This window comes from Chiloscyllium plagiosum, unplaced genomic scaffold (genome assembly GCF_037043375.1).
Source record: "Chiloscyllium plagiosum isolate Xiang-an unplaced genomic scaffold, Cpla_swu_hap1 HiC_scaffold_5, whole genome shotgun sequence".
In the NCBI taxonomy this organism is placed as follows: Eukaryota; Metazoa; Chordata; class Chondrichthyes; order Orectolobiformes; family Hemiscylliidae; genus Chiloscyllium; species Chiloscyllium plagiosum.
Window position 1 is genome coordinate 78,754,441 of NW_028270143.1, and position 17,606 is coordinate 78,772,046.

General features: G+C 40.2%; 1 protein-coding gene across 5 annotated transcripts in view; it reads left to right on the top strand.

Annotated features, from left to right (window-relative positions):
• Nucleotides 1–17,606, top strand: part of crot (carnitine O-octanoyltransferase) — an 87,018-nt gene that overhangs the window by 52,462 nt on the left and 16,950 nt on the right. For 4 of the 5 annotated variants that reach the window (XM_087987335.1, XM_087987336.1, XM_087987337.1 and 1 more), the window contains 3 exons: nucleotides 1,804–1,905; nucleotides 5,423–5,506; nucleotides 16,646–16,753. In XM_087987335.1, coding sequence (XP_087843461.1) covers nucleotides 1,804–1,905; nucleotides 5,423–5,506; nucleotides 16,646–16,753 — 294 coding nt within the window. The remainder of the gene's footprint in view (nucleotides 1–1,803; nucleotides 1,906–5,422; nucleotides 5,507–16,645; nucleotides 16,754–17,606) is intronic. The other variant, XM_087987338.1, reaches the window with a different exon arrangement.

The window sequence follows — 17,606 nt, forward strand, 5'->3', positions numbered from 1 at the left end:
TGTGAGTGTGTGTGTAGTGAGTGCAGAGTGTCTTAAGTCTGTGAAGGGGTGCATGTGTGGGAGTCTGTGTGTCTATAAGGGTGTGTGTGGGTGTCTGTGTGCGCGTCTGTGTGTATCTGTGTCCGTGTGCATGTGAGAGTGTGTGTGTGTGTCTGTAGGAATATCTGTGTGTGTGTGTAGTGCAATGGTGATCACCTGTAATGTGACATGAACCCAAGGTCCCGATTGAGGCCCTCCCTATGGGTACCGAACTTAGCTATCAGCCTCTGCTCAGCCACGTTCCTCTGCTGCCTGTCCCGAACTCCACCTTGGAGGATGGTCACCCGAAGGTCCGAGGCTGATTAACCTGGACCACTGAAGTGTTCCCCAACTGGAAGGGAACCCTCCTGTCTGTTGATTGTTGTGCAGTGCCCATTCATCCGTTGTCGTAGCCTTTGCTCAGTTTCCCCAATGTACCATGCCTCTGGGTCTTAAGTCATAGACTTAAGACACTCTGCACTCACTACACACACGCGCACACGCACACACGCGCACACGCACACACGCACACGGACATAGATACACACAGACGCGCACACAGACACCCACACACACCCTTATAGACACACAGACTCCCACACATGCACCCCTTCACAGACTTAAGACACTCTGCACTCACTACACACACACACACTCACACTCACAACCCCCACCCCAGACAGACACACACACAGACAGACAAAGACCCACATGCACACATATATATTGTGTGTGGTGAATTTTTTTGGTACTTTCAGAGTTACATTGCACTTTGCTCAAAAACCACATAGATTCATGTCGAACTCTGAGCTCAAAAACTGCATGAATTTATGTAAAACTCTGTTATTTCACTTTTTCGATTGGAATCAATCTAAACATCAGGTCATTGACAGAGAACACAGGGGGCTAACACCTTCAATATATTGTCTAGCTATCACCATTGTTAACAGCTAACCCGAGAATGCAACTTAAAAAAAAGGGTTTTGTGATTTACACATGAAAGAAGTGAAACTATCATTGTATTCTAACAGATGAAAGACTTAACAGACAATCAATTCTTCAATGTATAATTTCAGTTACATCACACTGCAAATTTTTGCTATAAATTCTGTGTTATGATCGAGCCCTCCACAATCACCTGATGAAGGAACGTCGCTCCGAAAGCTAGTGTGCTTCCAATTAAACCTGTTGGACTATAACCTGGTGTTGTGTGATTTTTAACTTTGTACACCCCAGTCCAACACCGAATCTCCAAATCATATTTGGAATCTGTGTGTGTAACAGGTATAGAAATAGAAATCATAGATGACCACAAGGATCTTAGAGATGAAAAATGATGAAAATCTGTAATCTCCAGCCCCCCTCCCCTCCAAGATATGTGCACACTTCTAATTCTGATCACTTGAATCCCTGATTTTAATTGCTTTCTCATCAGTGACCATGCCTTCAGCAGCCTGAGTTCCGCGTTCTAGAATTTCTACTTTAAACTTGGCCATCTCCCCACTTTACATTTTTCCTTAAAGGTGGTCCTTAAGACAAATTTTTTTGACCTAGCTTTTTCATTAATTGTCCTAATAGCTCCCTAGGTGACACCACACTGTCTTGTTTTACAGTGCTCCTGTTTTTGTTGCCTTAGATTACTTGTCATTTCCCTGTGAAATCAGTATATCCCTAACACTTCTGTTGAAAATGAATGCTTTACATTAACTTGACATGAGTAATATTTGGATATATTGTGTATGCATGAAGAAGCAGTCTGAATTGAATTTTGTTTACTATTTTCAGATATGTTTATCAGCACTAACTGGAAACCCAACTATACGATGGGGTGACAAGTCATACAATTGCCTCAGTTTCGCCAATGGAACGTTTGGTTCAAATTGTGATGTAAGTGAGTAAATCGAAGAAAATTGTACACTAATGCAGGAATTGTTGCATTGAGAGCTGTCTTAAACTGCACCTTAAAATGAAACCTAGTTAATTTTGTGTTTATTGAGCAGGTAATGGTAACCAGAACCGTTAGAAAAAATTATTTAATCTATTTCAATAAGGTCTTATCAGGCATGCATTAAAGACGATTAATGCTTGGTTTATTTCGCATTATAGCTGAAAGATAACACCTTTTGATTCTTATCACTACACACTTAGAGATAAGGACTGTTGTCATTGAGTCAGACAGAACAGGAACAAGCCCTTTGGTCCACCATGCCAATCAACAAACATCAAGTTACACTAATTCCATTTATCTTCACTGAGTCCGTAGCCCCCACTGCCTTGGCTTTTATAAGAGCTTGTCCAGATGCTTCTTAAATGTTTCAAGAGTACCCGCCTCCATCACCATCTCAGGGAGCATATTCCACATTTCTACCAACCGCTGGGTGAAAAATGTTTTTCTTGGATCTCCTCTAAATCACTTACTCCACACCTGAAACTTATGCCTTTAGACATACCTGCAGTAGGGAAAAAGATTCTCACAATCTCCCCTATCTACGCTTGTCATACTTTTGTATACCTCAATCAGATCCCCCCTTGGCCTCCTGTGTTGCAAGATAAACAAATGCAGCCTTTTCAGTCTCTCCTCATACCTGAGACTTCTCATCCTGGTGAATTTCCTTGCAATCTCTCCACTGTAAACACATCCTTCTGATAGTGTGGTAACCAGAACTAATTATAGTATTTCATCTATATCTTGACCGATATTTTATGAAGTTCTAACTAGACCTACTTGTTCCTATATTCTATGCTGCACCTAATGAAAACAAACATTCTGCATGCCTTCTTCACCACCCTGTACTGACACCTTCAGGGATCTGTGAATTTGTACACCAAGGTCCCTTTGTTCCTCAGTACTCCCTAGGAGCCTACAATTCATTGCGTATATCCTTCCTTTATTAGACATTCTAAAATGTTTCAACTCCCACTTATCAGGATTAAATTCCATCTGCTATTGCTCTGCACGGTCTCCCAGCTGACCAACATCAGACTTTAGTTTAAGATCATTCTCCTTCATTATCACCAACATCACCAATTTCTATGTCATCTGCAAACTTAATTATACCTCCTACATTCACATCAAGGTCATTACTGCACTTAACAAACACCAATCCATGTGGTACAGAGCAGGTCATAGGCTTCCATCACAAACAATCCTCCACCATCATGCTTTGCCTTCTATTTGCAAGCCAGTTTTGGATTCTGTGAATACATTTTCACAAAAGAATTTTTAAAAGTTGTAATGATAGGTAAGTATTAAAGTTAAAATATTACATCAGACGGCTCAATGGATGTATTGTGAATTAGCCATCATTGGCTAATTTATGGATTATGCTGCTCAAAGATAGTCAAGTTTCCACTTCCAACAAAACTTGATAAGAAAATATTCTATGTATTTTTCCAATCTCCATTTTGTGTAATCTTAAGTACGTTGCCTTTTATAATGGTCCCATTAAAAATAGAAACAATCTGTAATTGTTTGCCTTCTGTAAACAATCATAATGAACAATGATTAATTAAGTCCTTGTCATGTGTAGAAAGAGCAAACGTTCTAACACTGACTTCTGAGGAAGGGTCACCTGGACCTGAAATGTTAACTCTGATTTCTTCTCACAGTTGCTGCCAGACCTGCTGAGCTTTTCCAGCAAATTCTATTTTTGTTTCCCACATATACATGCTCAGGTGAAATCTCTCTTACACTGACTGTCTTCCTTATTGATCTTATCTGGTTTAGATCCATTATTGCCCCAGTGAAGTTCCACCACATCTCTCTGGTCACCCCTCAAACCTTTATTACCACCTCTACCTTTTCTTGTTCATTGTAGACTGTCCCATCCATACATCTTACTCCAAACATAGAACTAAATCTAACTGCTTACCTCCCAAAAATAAAACTAAACAGCCAGTTTTGACTTTTTCACTGAAATGTGTCTCTTCCAGTGCTGACCAGATATTGGTAGTAATTCTAATACTAGTTTTTGTTGAGATTTGCTTCTTAATCAATTTCCTGATGTCCATAATAACTGGTAATAATATGATCTACATTGTGCAATGTTATTGTTAAACTGCGGGCATATGTATGGCTATGCAACAGCCTGATAGCTATTGTTCTGTATTACATGCTGTACATAAATGGTTAAACAAAATTACTAACTGTGAATATTAACTTTATCATTTATTCTGACTTGAGTCATGACTTCTGGCATATATCTCCATTTCAAGATCACTTGTTCTATTAGCCTGCAACAGTGAGATAGAGCACCTTTTTAGAATTTGTATTGATGATCTCAGGACAGGCAACCTACTCCATTTATTCTTAATACTGCTCCCATCTGCGCTTGATCTATTTCTTCCAACTTCCCAAACCACTTACCGCCAGTGCCATGGCGATTACTCATGAATGCGCTCTTAAGTGATCATTTTCCTTCTTAAAAAAAGAAAATAAAATCATCTACTTATCTGATGTAGATATTTTTTAAAGGGGAAATATTTATGGCTTGTTCCAAAAGGTTCAATGAGAAGTTGGTGGTGGACTGCTGCGATTTGAGGTGAAAATACATCAGTAGTGCTGTTTGGAAGAAAGTTTGATTTTTGACCCTCTAGCAGTGAAGGAGCTGTGATGTGTTTCTCTCTTGGAATAATTTGTAACTTGGAGGGGACCTCATTGCTGCTGGTTTTCCCGTGTATCAGCTGCCCACTCTCTACTTGGTGGTAAAGATTACAGAAAGCTTCACAGATTCATTCCTTTTGAAATGACTGGCATATAGATTTTGTTGTTAGGTTGGTAATTAAGAGGTCAGGACAAATGATCTAGAAACAAGAATTCAAATCCCAGGTGGCAGTTCTGATTGTTAATGACCAGAAAACTTCCAGATTTTTGTGAATGTATATTCTGAAAAATGACTATGTTCATTTATAACACCAGCACCATAATTCATGCACAGCCTTGCTGTTTCTATCAGAGAATTGAGCATCATTTTGGCTGATTGAATCAAACAATCAGTTCCTCAGGCTGTTCATAAAAGGCAGACTGCACTCAACTAGCTTGCAAAATGTCTGTTAAATGTAGTTCTGCAGTTGGACAGCACATGCTGAACAATCCCAAATCTGCAATCAAAAGGACCATGTGTATGCCTTGCACCTTCTTTGAATTACCTGAAAAGCCTTTGGATCCCTGTTGTTTTCTCCATGGCAATGCTTTGACAAATCAGGGTCGCCTTGCCAACCAAATAGCACCATTTTCCCCATGGCATATACTGTTGTGATTGTTTGAAATTTGGCATTCTTCTGATGTATAAACAATAACAAAATTCAGCAGCATGCCTTTCTTTCCAGTAGTATTTAAAACAAAAACACTTTAGTGATGTCATGTAGCCTAAAAGGTGGATTATTTGGTTCTGTTTTGTTACAGCATTCTCCTTATGATGCCATGGTAATGGTTTCCATGTGCTATTACATTGATCAGACTATCAAGTCAGTGGAAGGCAAATGGAAGGTATGTAAAGAGAACAAAAAGCGTCTTTCATCTTCTCGCTTGCTCGCACTCTCGCTCGCTCTCTTCTCTCCTTGCTCTCTCTCTCTCTCTCTCTCTCTCTCTCTCTCTCTCTCTCTCTCTCTCTCTCTCTCTCTCTCTCTCTCTCTCTCCCCTCTCCCTCTTCTCTGTCTCTCTCTGTCTGTCTGTCCAGAAATGCTGTCTGAAGTAAGTTCAGCTTTTCTGTTTTCACTTGTCTGTCAGCAATTGGACTTTTATGTTCAATTTTTTTATACCCCATCACTCAAACTTTTAATGACACTGTTTCCTGTTTGTTGTAACCAAAATTAAGATGTTAAAACTTCTGCTGTAAAGATTTTCTTCAATTCATTTAGGAAACCACTACTGAGAGATGCAGCATGGGTATGTTACAGAGCACTATTCTGTCATTTGGATGCTCGCCATGTTTAAATCCTATTGCCCTAACAGTGCCTTAAGTGGGTTACATTTAAGGATATAGGAGCAGAAGTGGGCCATTCAACCTTTTGAGCCTGCTACTCCGTTCTAGATTGTGGCTGATTGTCTACCTGAACACTTTGTTCCTGTGCTAGTCCCATATCCCTTAATATCACTATAAAATTGAAATCTGTCAATTTCTGTCTTGAGCTTATTAAACGGTTGAATTTCTACAGCTACAGTTGAGATGCTGGAAGACTGGAGGGTGGCTAATGTGCCATTATTTAAGAAAGGCTACAAGGAAAGGCAAGGGAACTACAGACAATTGAGTCTGATATCAGTGGTGGGTAGATTGGAGGTGATTCTGAGACAGTGTCTATGTGCATTTGGAAGGGCAAGGATTGATTAGGAATGTCAGCATGGCTTTATGCATGTGAAATCGTGTCTCACTTGACTGAATTTTTTTTCAAAAGGTGACCAAGAAGTTAGGTGAAGGCAGCGTGGTGGACTTTAGCAAGGCCTTCAACATGGTTCTGGATGGTAGACTGGTTAGTAAGGTTAGGTTACGTGGAATCCAGGGAGAGCTAACAAATTGGATACACGATTGGCTTGATGGTAGGAGATAGAGGGTGGTAGTAGACTGTTGCTTTTTTGGGCTGGATGCCTGTGCTGCGAGGATTGATGCTGGTTTCACTGTTGTTCATCATCTATATTCTCATCCAAATCATTTATATAAGAGGCACAATTAGTAAATTTGTGGATTACACTAAAATTGGAATAGTGGACAGTAAATAAGGCTTATCCAAGAGGACAATATGATCTTGCTCAACTGGGCCAGTGAATGAGGAATGGCAGATGGAGAGTAATTTCAACAAATACGTGATGTTGCATGGTAAGACAAGCCAGGGCAGGACTTGAACAGGGCTGTGGATACTCTTGTCGAATAGAGAGACTTAGAGGTACAGGTACATAGTTCCTTGAAAGTGTTGTCACAGGTACCCAGAGTAGTAAAGATGATGTTTGGCAAGCTTGCTTTCATTGGTCAGAGCATTAAGCGCAGGAGTTGGGACGTTATGTTGTGGCTGGACAAGATATTGCTGAGGCTACAGTTAGAATACTGCATACAATTCTGGTCACCCTGTTATGAGAAGGATATAATAAATTGGAAAGGATGCAAAAAAGATTTACAAGAATGTTACTGAGACTAGAGGGTTTGAGTTCTAAGGAGAGTCATGGAGTCACAGAGACATACAGCACAGAAACAGATCCTCAGTCCAACTCATCCATGCCGACCAGATATCCCAACCCAATCTAGTCCCACCTGCCAGCACCTGGCCCATATCCCTCCAAACCCTCCCTATTCATCCAAACCCTCCCACTTCCTCTGGCAGCTCATTCCATACACGTACCACCCTCTGTGTGAAAAGGTTGCCCCTTAGGTCTCTTTTATATCTTTCCCCCCCTCACCCTAAACCCATGCCCTCTAGTTCTGGACTCCACCCCCCCACCCCAGGAAAAGACTTTGTCTATTTATTCTATCCATGCCCCTCATGATTTCGTAAACCTCCATAAGGTCACCCCTCAGCCTCCGACGCTCCAGGGAAAACAGCCCTAGCTTATTCAACCTCTCCCAATAGCTCAAATCCTCGAACCCTGGCCACATCTTTGTAAATCTTTTCTGAATCCTTTCAAGTTTGACAACATCTTTCTGATAGGAAGGAGACCGGAATTGTGCACAATATTCCAACAATGTTCTGTACAGACACAACATGACCTCACAACTCCTGTACTCAATACTCTGACCAATAAAGGAAAGCATACCAAACGCCTTCTTCACTATCCTATCTACCTGTGACTCCACTTTCAAGGAGCTATGAACCTGCATTCCAAAGTCTATTTGTTCAGCAACACTCCCTAGGACCTTACCATTACATGTATAAGTCCTGCAAAGATTTGCTTTCCCAAAATGCAGCACCTCACATTTATCTAAATTCATCTGCCACTTCTCAGCCAATTGGCCCATCTGATCAAAATCCCATTGTAATCTGAGGTAACTTTCTTCGCTGTCCTCTACACCTCCAATTTTGGTGTCATCTGCAAACTTACTAACTATACCTCTTGTATTCATATCCAAATCATTTATATAAATGATGAAAAGTAGTGGACCCAGCACCAATGCTGTGGCACTCCAGTAGTCACAGGCTTCCTGTCTGAAAAACAACCCTCCACCACTACCCTCTGTCTTCTACCTTTGAGCCAGTTCTGTATCCAAATGACGAGTTCTCCCTGTATTCCATGAGATCTAACCTTGCTCAGCAGTCTCCCATGGGGACCCTTGTTGAACGCCTTACTGAAGTCCATATAGATCACATCCATATACTGAAGTCCATATAGTGGGCGGCACGGTGGCACAGTGGTTAGCACTGTTGCCTCGCAGTGCCAGAGACCCGGGTTCAATTCCCGCCTCAGGCGACTGACTGTGTGGAGTTTGCACGTTCTCCCCGTGTCTGCGTGGGTTTCCTCCGGGTGCTCCGGTTTCCTCCCACAGTCCAAAGATGTGCAGGGCCAGGTGAATTGGCCATGCTAAATTGCCCGTAGTGTTAGGTAAGGGGTAAATGTAGGGGTAGGGGTAGGAGTATGGGTGGGTTCGCTTCGGCGGGTCGGCGTGGACTTGTTGGGCCGAAGGGCCTGTTTCCACACTGTAATGTAATCTAATCTAATCTACCACTCTGCCCTCATCAATCCTCTTTGTTACTTCTTCAAAAAAACTCAATCAAGTTTGTGAGACATGATTTCCCACACACAAAGCCATGTTGACTATCCCTAATCAATCCTTGCCTTTTCAAATACATGTACATTCTGTCCCTCAGGATTCCCTCCAACAACTTGTCCACCACCAACTGGCTCACTGGTCTATAGTCCCTGGCTTGTCCTTACCACCTTTCTTAAACAGTGGCACCATGTTAGCCAACCTCCAGTCTTCCGGCATCTCACCTGTGACTATCGATGATACAATATCTCAGTAAGAGGCCCAGCAATCACTTCCCTAGTTTCCCACAGAGTTGTAGGGTACACCTGATCAGGTCCTGGGGATTTATCCACTTTTATGCATTTCAAGACATCCAGCACCACCACCTCTGTAATATGGACATTTTTCAAGATGTCACCATCTATTTCCCTACATTCTATTGGGACTTTTTTCCCTGAAGTGGAGGAGGCTAAGCCTACAGAGGTTTATAAATTCATGAGGGGCATAGAAATATAAATAGCACATGTTTTTTTCCCCAAACTAGGGGAGTCAAAAACTAGAGGGCATAGATTTAAGATGAGAGGGGAACAATTTAAAAGGGACCTGAGGGGCAAGTCTTTCACACAGAGGGTGGTGCATATATGGAACAGACTGCCAGAAGAAGTGGTAGGGCGAGTACAATTACAACCTTTAAAAGACATTGTGACACGGACATAGATAGGAAAGATTTAGTGGGATATAGATCAAATGCAAGCAGATGTGACCTGTTCTGTTGAGGAAACTTGGTTGGTATGAACGGGTTGGGCCAAAGGGTCTGTTTCTGTGCTGTTTGAAACTATAATCACCCTCTGAGTAAAGAAGTTTCTCCTAATCTCATTGCCTAATGGCTTGTCCTGGTTCTAAACCACAGCCAAGGCAGATATTCTTTCTGCATTTCCTCTGTCTATCTGCTTAGGGCATGTATGTGAAATTTCTTCTATGCTTCAGAAAACGCAGGCTCAGTCTCCACAATCCCTCTTCAAAGGACAGTTCACTCTTCCAAGAATCAGACTGGGGAATCTTTGCTATACTCTCTCTATGGCAAGATAACACTTCCTTAAGCAAGGGGTTAAGAATTGCATAGAACATCCCCTGATCTACACAGTATTCTGAATGATTGTAGCAAGATGTCTTTGTTCTTGTACTGCAATCCTCTTGAGATAAAGGTTAACATATCATTTGTCTTCCGAATTGCTGGCTGTACCTCATTGCTAGACCTCTATGACTTTTGAGCAAGAGCACCTAGATCCACTTCAACATTAATATGTCCCAGAATCTCACCATATTTTATAGCAATATTCTATACCTTCATTCCTCCTACCAAAATGGATGATCTCGCATCTGGCCATAGTGTATTCCATCTGCCATACTCTTGCCCACGTACCCAGCCTGTCTAAATCCTCTTGAAGTTTCTTTGCATCGTCCTCACCACTCACATTCCCACCAAATTTTAGTTCATCTACAAATTTGGAATTATTACAATTTTCATTCACAACCAAATTATTGATATGGATTGTCAAAAGTTGGGACCTAAGCACTGATACTTGCGGTCCCTTGCTGGTCAGTCTGCCAACCTAAGAATGACCTATTTATTCCTGGTCTCTCTTTCTGTCTGTTAACCAGTCTTCAATGTGATGCTAGCATATTAATCCAATTCCATGAACTTCAGTTTTGTTTACTAACGTCCTGTGTGTGGGGCTTCATCAAAGGCCTCGCATAACATAGATACATTGAATGAGTGGGTAAAGGACTAGCAGATGGAATACAATGTTAATAAATGTGAAGTCATACATTTTGATAGGAGTAACAGTAAAAAGGATTATAACTTGAATGGTAAAAAGTTGTAGCATGCTGCTATGCAGAGGGACCTGGGTGTTCTTGTGCATGAATCACAGAAGGTTAGTCTTCAGGTACAGCAAGTAATTAGGAAGGCAAATGGAATTTTGTCCTTCGTTGCTAAAGGGATTGAGTTTAAAAGCAGTTAAAAGGTTATGTTGTAGTTGTACAAGGTGCTGGTGAGACCACCCCTGGAGTACTGTATGCAATTTTGGTCTCCTTACTTGACAAAGGATGTACTGGCACTGGTGGGGGTTCAAAGGAGGTTCACTAGGTTGTTTCCAGAGTTGAGGGGGTTGGCTTAAGAGGAGAGACTGAGTAGACTGGGATTATATTCATTGGAATTCAGAAGAATGAGGGGGGAATCTTGTAGAAACATATAAAATTATGAAGGGAATAGATAAGATAAAGGTAGAGAGGATGTTTCCACTGGCAGGGGAAACTAGGACAAGAGAGCATAGCCTCAAGATTAGATCGAGCAGATTTAGGACTAAATTGAAAAGGAACTTTACCCAGAGGGTTGTTAATCTATAGAATTCCCTGCCCAATGAAGTCATTTATGCTACTTCAGTCAATGTTTTTATAATTAAGGTTTTTTTTGAACAATAAATGAATTAAAGGGATATGGTGAGAGCGTTTTAAGTAGATCTGAGTTCACGAAAAGATCAGCCATAATCTTATTGAATAGCAAAGCAGGGTCAAAGGGCCAGAAGGCCTACTCCTGCTCCTAGTTCTTATGTTCTAAGCCTTCTGAAAATTCAAATTCTCTACCTCTTCATGATCAACTCCATGAGAAACATCCTGAAAAAACGCTATCGATTTACTAAACATGATTTCCCCTTAAATTCACATTGACACAGTCCAATCAGACTTTTCTGAATATCCAACTTACACATCCTTTCAGTTCCATTATTCCTTTTTTTTTCTAATCTCTTTGTTCCACATGCTTGATTGACTCTTGAATCTGATTTATTTCAAGGAATTTCTAGTGACTTCCCTCAGGCACACGGTACATTATAAAATACTTTAAAATAGAGTAGAAGAGCTGAATGTTTTTTAAATAGGGGAAGACTGCAGAAAGCTGCAGCACTGAGAGTTTTGAGAGCCCGGGCCCATTGTTTGCAAAAAGCTAGCGTCCAGGTTCAATGAGTAACAGTGAAGGCAAATGGAATATCGGCCTTCATTTCAAAGGGGATGAATTATAAAAATAGGTCTTGATGAAACTATATAAGGCACTAATCAGACCACACCTGGAATACTATGAACAGTTTTTGTTCCCCTATTAAGGAAACTGATAAAGATTAAAATAAATTGGCATTGGAGGCAGTTCAGAGAGGGTTCACAAGGTTGATCCCAGCTATGGAGTGATTTTTCTTTTGTGGACAGGTTGAGTAGATTGGGCTTGAACTATTTGCAGTTGGGAAGAAAGAGAGGAGGATTGAAATATATAAGATGCTGGGGGCTCGGCAGGGTACATGCTGAGAAGTGGTTTCACCTTGTGCGAAAGTCTAGAACCATGGGGCATAATTTCAGGGTGAGGTGTCGCTTATTTGAAATATAGAGTTGAGGATTGTTTTTTCTCAGTGGTTAGTGAACTTGTGGAATTCTTTACTGCACAGGCCTGCACATTAAGTGAATGCAAAGCTGAGAGTTTTCTGATTAATAAGGGAATCAAGTGTTATGGGGTAAGACAGGAATGTAGAGTTGAGAATTATCAGGTCAGCCATGATCTCATGGCAGAATGGACTTAGAGGACTAAATGATTTACTTCTGCCCCCATGTCTTAACATTGTATTTAATTAGCTTCTCTCCCATTTCGCTATTTCCTATTATACATTCTTGTGTCACTGCCAGTATTCAACACATATTTGTCTTTGTTAATGTTTTCCTTTTTACATATCTGTACAAGATTTTACAATCCATTGTTATGTTGCTTGCTATTTGACATTAATATACTGTTTCCTATTTCTTGATTAATTTTTTAGCTCTCCTTTGTTGAATTGTAAAATTCTCCCAGTTCCAGGTTTATAACATCTTTGGCAACTTTATAAGTCTCTTCCTTTGATCTAGTATTATCTCTTTTGAGTTTTTAGCTGTACTACTCTTGCTTTTCCTATTGGGTATTTTTGCCTTAATGGAATGTAAGGCATTAATACTCACTGGATTTGCTTTGACTATATGAAGCTCAAAGTCACTAATGATTACTGCATTTCTCTTACTACATGTATCTCTAACTTCCACATTTAGATGTGCCATACATTACTACCGTAAACCACTTTGCTATTGTTTTCTGTCCCTTGCTGTTTTTTAGCTCTATCCAAACAGATTCCACTGTTTTCTTATAACCAGAGATCCTATCCCATTATATCAACACTACTTCACCTCCTTTTTTCCTTTTTGCCTATTAAATGACAAATATTCTTTATCATTCAGCTCTCAGTCTTAGTCCACCTGTAGTCATGATTCTAAAAGCAATTAAATCATAGCCTTTTACTACTTCTAGCACCACTAATTTGCCTATCTTGCTACAAATACCACATTTCATTCAGATAGAGTGGTTTTAGTTGTGTGCCTTCTTAATACTATTGTCATTTGACCATGATTTATTCCATGATTTGTTTCTACAGTTCCCTACTTTTTTTTTCAGCTTTACTACTTCCCATTACATGCTTTGTTTCTGTTCAATTGGAATTCTGTCCAGGGTTCACATCTCTGTGACATGGTGGTTTTATCCTTCTCCATGAGCATATTAGTCCCTGTACTGTTAAGGTGTAATCCATCCTCCTTGGTAATGTCTTGCCAGAACCAGTCCGAGTACCAAGAAAAGACCCTCCCTTTTGCAACATTTTACAGCTTTATATTTGTTCAGCCAATTTTCCTGTTTCTCTAATCACTAGCAGATGGTACAGGAAACAACTCTCAAGGTTAATGCCTTTGAGGTTCTCATTTTCAGTCTTGTTCCAAGTTCCCTAAATTTTATTTTCAGGACTTCACCCTGCTTTTTATCTGTGCAGTTGGTACTATCATGGGTCATGATCTCTGGTTGTTCACTCTCCCTCAAACAATGTCCTAGAGCTGCCATGTGACATCCTTAACCCTGGCACCAGAGATGCAACATAACATCTGAATGTCATGTCTACCACTATAGAAATGCCTATCAGTTCCCCTAACTATTAAATCCCTTCTATTATTATCCTTCCACTCTTCTTCCTTCACCCCATCCCCACAATTACAGTGCCACAAGCTCAGTTCTTGTTACACTCCTCTGATGAACCATCCCCTCACTAGTAGATAAAATAGAAAGCTGGTTAGTGAGTGGGGCAGTTTTGCAACTCTTGTACCATCTGCCTGGGCTTTCTAGCTTATGTCGTGGGTATTTTGAGCAGGTAAGATTAATGCTGTAAATGTGCTATATTCCTGATCTTAATCTATTATCATCAGTTTGTTAATTGTGCTATCCATGTAGCTCTCAGCTTTGTGAATGCACTATAGGGACTGCAGATGCCACTTGAGTTTCAAAACCTGGATCTGGTGATTTGCAGCTTGAAATACTACCAACACATGTCAATATAAATTGTTAACAATTTCACACATGGCACAGGATGGGCATTTCATGCTGCCAAATTGTCCTCCCATGCCTTAAATCTACTTTCATCTTATTTACTTTTAACTGGTGGTGAGAAAGCAGAAACTATTCACAATCAGCTCCGGTGAATCTAGATATGCCTCTGATTGTCTGTCTCAAGGTCCTCATCTTGTCAGTTCAAGCAAATAAAACATAAAAGAAAATCTGAGATCTAGCTATTTAACTCAATTTCCTTCTTGTCCTGAACTACTAGGAAGTAAGTACACTTCTGTAATTTTATGTAAACACGTTGTTGTCATTATTTTAACTGGAATCACCTATTGTCACCATTGTTTTCATACAGTGGATTTTCAGTCTCGGAAATCATTGGCTGAATGTGCATATAGAAACAATGCAAATGATTGGTTTTCTTCTCCAGCCTCAGCTGTTAACTCAAGAACTTCTTTTCACCTATCCAAATCTGTTTGCTTCTTGGGTTGAACCCCTGTTTGTCAAAGAGTCAGGCTTCCTGTATAAATGATTTGGCGTTTTCTGAAAATTACTTGGAAGCTCTACTTACTAGTGCTGTCACTGGTTCTTAAGAGATTAATTTTCACTCTTCCCCACTTTTATTTAGCATAAATTTACAATTCCATTGACTTGTTTTCTGCAGTTTCAAGTATCTATTCCCTTCCCTCCCCTGTTCTCAAACTGTAAGAATTAGTGTCACTAATGTTAGTGGTAAAGTACTGAATATCCTTATGAAACTTGTACAAAATAAATTAATATTTACATTATCAATGTTAAAAAACTTTCATGAATAACTAGTGGTGGATATTATAAGACCATGTTAGGTGTTATCTGTTATTATCACAATTTGTAGAACAATATCTTTGAGTCATAGGTTGGTAGAGTCATACAGCACAGAACCAGACCCTTCGATCCAACTCATCTATGCTGACCAGGTTTCCCAAACTAATCCAGTCCCATTTTGCTGCTTTTGGCCCATATCCCTTTAAACCTTTACTTTTCATGTAAGTATGCAAATGTCTTTAAATGTTGTAACCTGCATCTACTATTTTCTCTGGTAGTTCATTCCATAAATGCAACAGACCTAGTGTGAAAAAGTTGCCCCTCAGGTCCCTTTTAAAGCTTTCCCCTCTTACTTTAAACCTAGTTTTGAACTCTCTTACGCTAGGGAGAAAAGACTTTGCAATTCACCTTATTTATGCTCTTCATGATTTTATAAACATCTATAAGGTCAACCCTCAATCTCCTGTGCTCCAGGGAATAAAGTCCCAGCCTATCCAGCCTCTCTTTACAACTCAACCCCTCCAATCCAGATAACAGCCTTGTAAATCTTTCTGCACCCTTTCCAATTTAACAATTTCTGGTCACTCTTCCAGAATTGTCCACATGCTCTAAAAGTGGTCTCACTAAAGTCCTGTAAAGCCACAACATGATGTCTCAACGTTTATACTCCGTGGTCTGAACAATGAAGGCAAGCATGCCAAATGTTGTCTTCACTGTCCGTCTACCTGTCATGCCACTTTCAAGGAACTATTTATCTGAACCCTGAGTGTCTCTGTTCGACAACACTCCCTAGGGCCCTACTGTTAATTGTGTAAGTCCTATCCTGATTTGTCTTCCCAAAGTGCAACACCTTGCATTTATCTAAATTAAACTCCATCTGCCACTCCTCGGCCCAGTGGCCCAGATGATCAAGATTCCGTTGTAGTCTTTTAGTATCATCTGTAAACTTTCTGTCCATGCCACCTATATTCTCATTCAGAATATTTATATAAATGACCAACAGCAGTGGACCCAGCACTGGTCCCTGTGGAACACCGCTGGTCACAGGACTGTTGTCTGTAAAACAACCCTCTTTGTTAGTTAGTGACCTACATGCTTGATCACTACTCTTGGGGAAGGCAGTAGTGTATTGGTAACTTCAATGCACTCGTAATCTAAAGAGCCCGGGTCAGGGTTCCTGGAGAGACATAAGATCAAATTCCACTGTGACAGCTGATGAAATTTGAATTTTCTAAAACCTGGAATTAAAGGGGTGGGGTGTAGGTTTGCTCGCTGAGCTGTAGGTTTGATATCCAGATGTTTCATTACCTGGCTAGGTAACATCATCAGTGGCAACCACCAAGTGAAGCAAAGCTGTTGTCTCCTGCTTTCTATTTATATCTTTCTCCTGGATGGGGTTCCTGGGGTTTGTGGTGATGTCATTTCCTGTTCGTTTTCTGAGGGGTTGATAGATGGCATCTAGATCTATGTGTTTGTTTATGGCGTTGTGTTTGGAGCACCAGGCCTCTAGGAATTCTCTGGCATAAATTCATGGCGCAGGCTAATTTTTGCTATTCTAAAAAGGAATCAAATCCTCATTAGTTTATAGCATAATGATGCTTGTGTTCTGTTAAAGGCCTTAAGCAGTTTATATATGCGTATAAACTAAGAAAAAATATATATTGTAGATAGTCACTAAGAGCACTTATCCAACTTTTCTCTCAAGGGATCAACTGCAGTTCGTGACTTTGCGTGGCCAGAAGAGCTGGTTTTTGTATTGGATCAGAAGGTTCTCAATGACATAGATCAAGCTAAGCAGCAGTATTACAAGCAGGTAAGAATTATTTCTGTAAATGAGCCAAATAGACCTGAATCCTAATAATGACATAACTACTTTCCCATGAAATGTATAGGCTAATAATGCAATGTAATCTGATAAAACTTGATGTCTTCATGATTGATGAATGTTATGAGCCATAGAAGAAGTAGCCAGGCTAGGATCCAGAAGACAGTTTTTATCATCCCTATTATACTCACAACTTGGCCTTGCTGTCCTTCCTTTTCACTGTAATCTCCTCTCTCCCTGGAGACCATCATAATTCCTTCAACTCTATAGCTATGTCTTAAGTATTCCCAAATTCTGTCTCTCCGTTGAGCATCTATGTGTTTTTTAACTACATAGGTTCTACACTCTGGAATTCCCACCTTAAACCTACTCACCTCTATCTATCTCTTTTTATGTCATTCCTTAAAACATCCCTCATTGACCAACATTCTGATTAAGTCTTAATCTGTTGTGAGGTGCCAAATAATTTGCATGTTGACACTACAGTGGGGAAAGCTTTGAAGCAACAAACACTGATCTTGACACTCTCAACCCATTGAAAGAATAAAGGAAAATAGAATTCTTTAGACTATTATATTAAGACTGTATTGCTCATTATTTTTGATCGTATTCCAGCCAAATTGGACAGAAGTACCCATGTTCTTGATTTACAGTTTGGTTTGAGTTACTGAGACATTGTTGATATTGATAGAAGTATAGAAAATAAGTGCAGGAATAGACCAAAGACCCTTTGAACCTGTTCCACTATTCAATATGATCATTGCTGGTCATCCAACTCAGCAACCTGTTCCGTCTTCTCCCCATATCCTTTAATCTTTTTAGTCCTAAGAACTATATATCT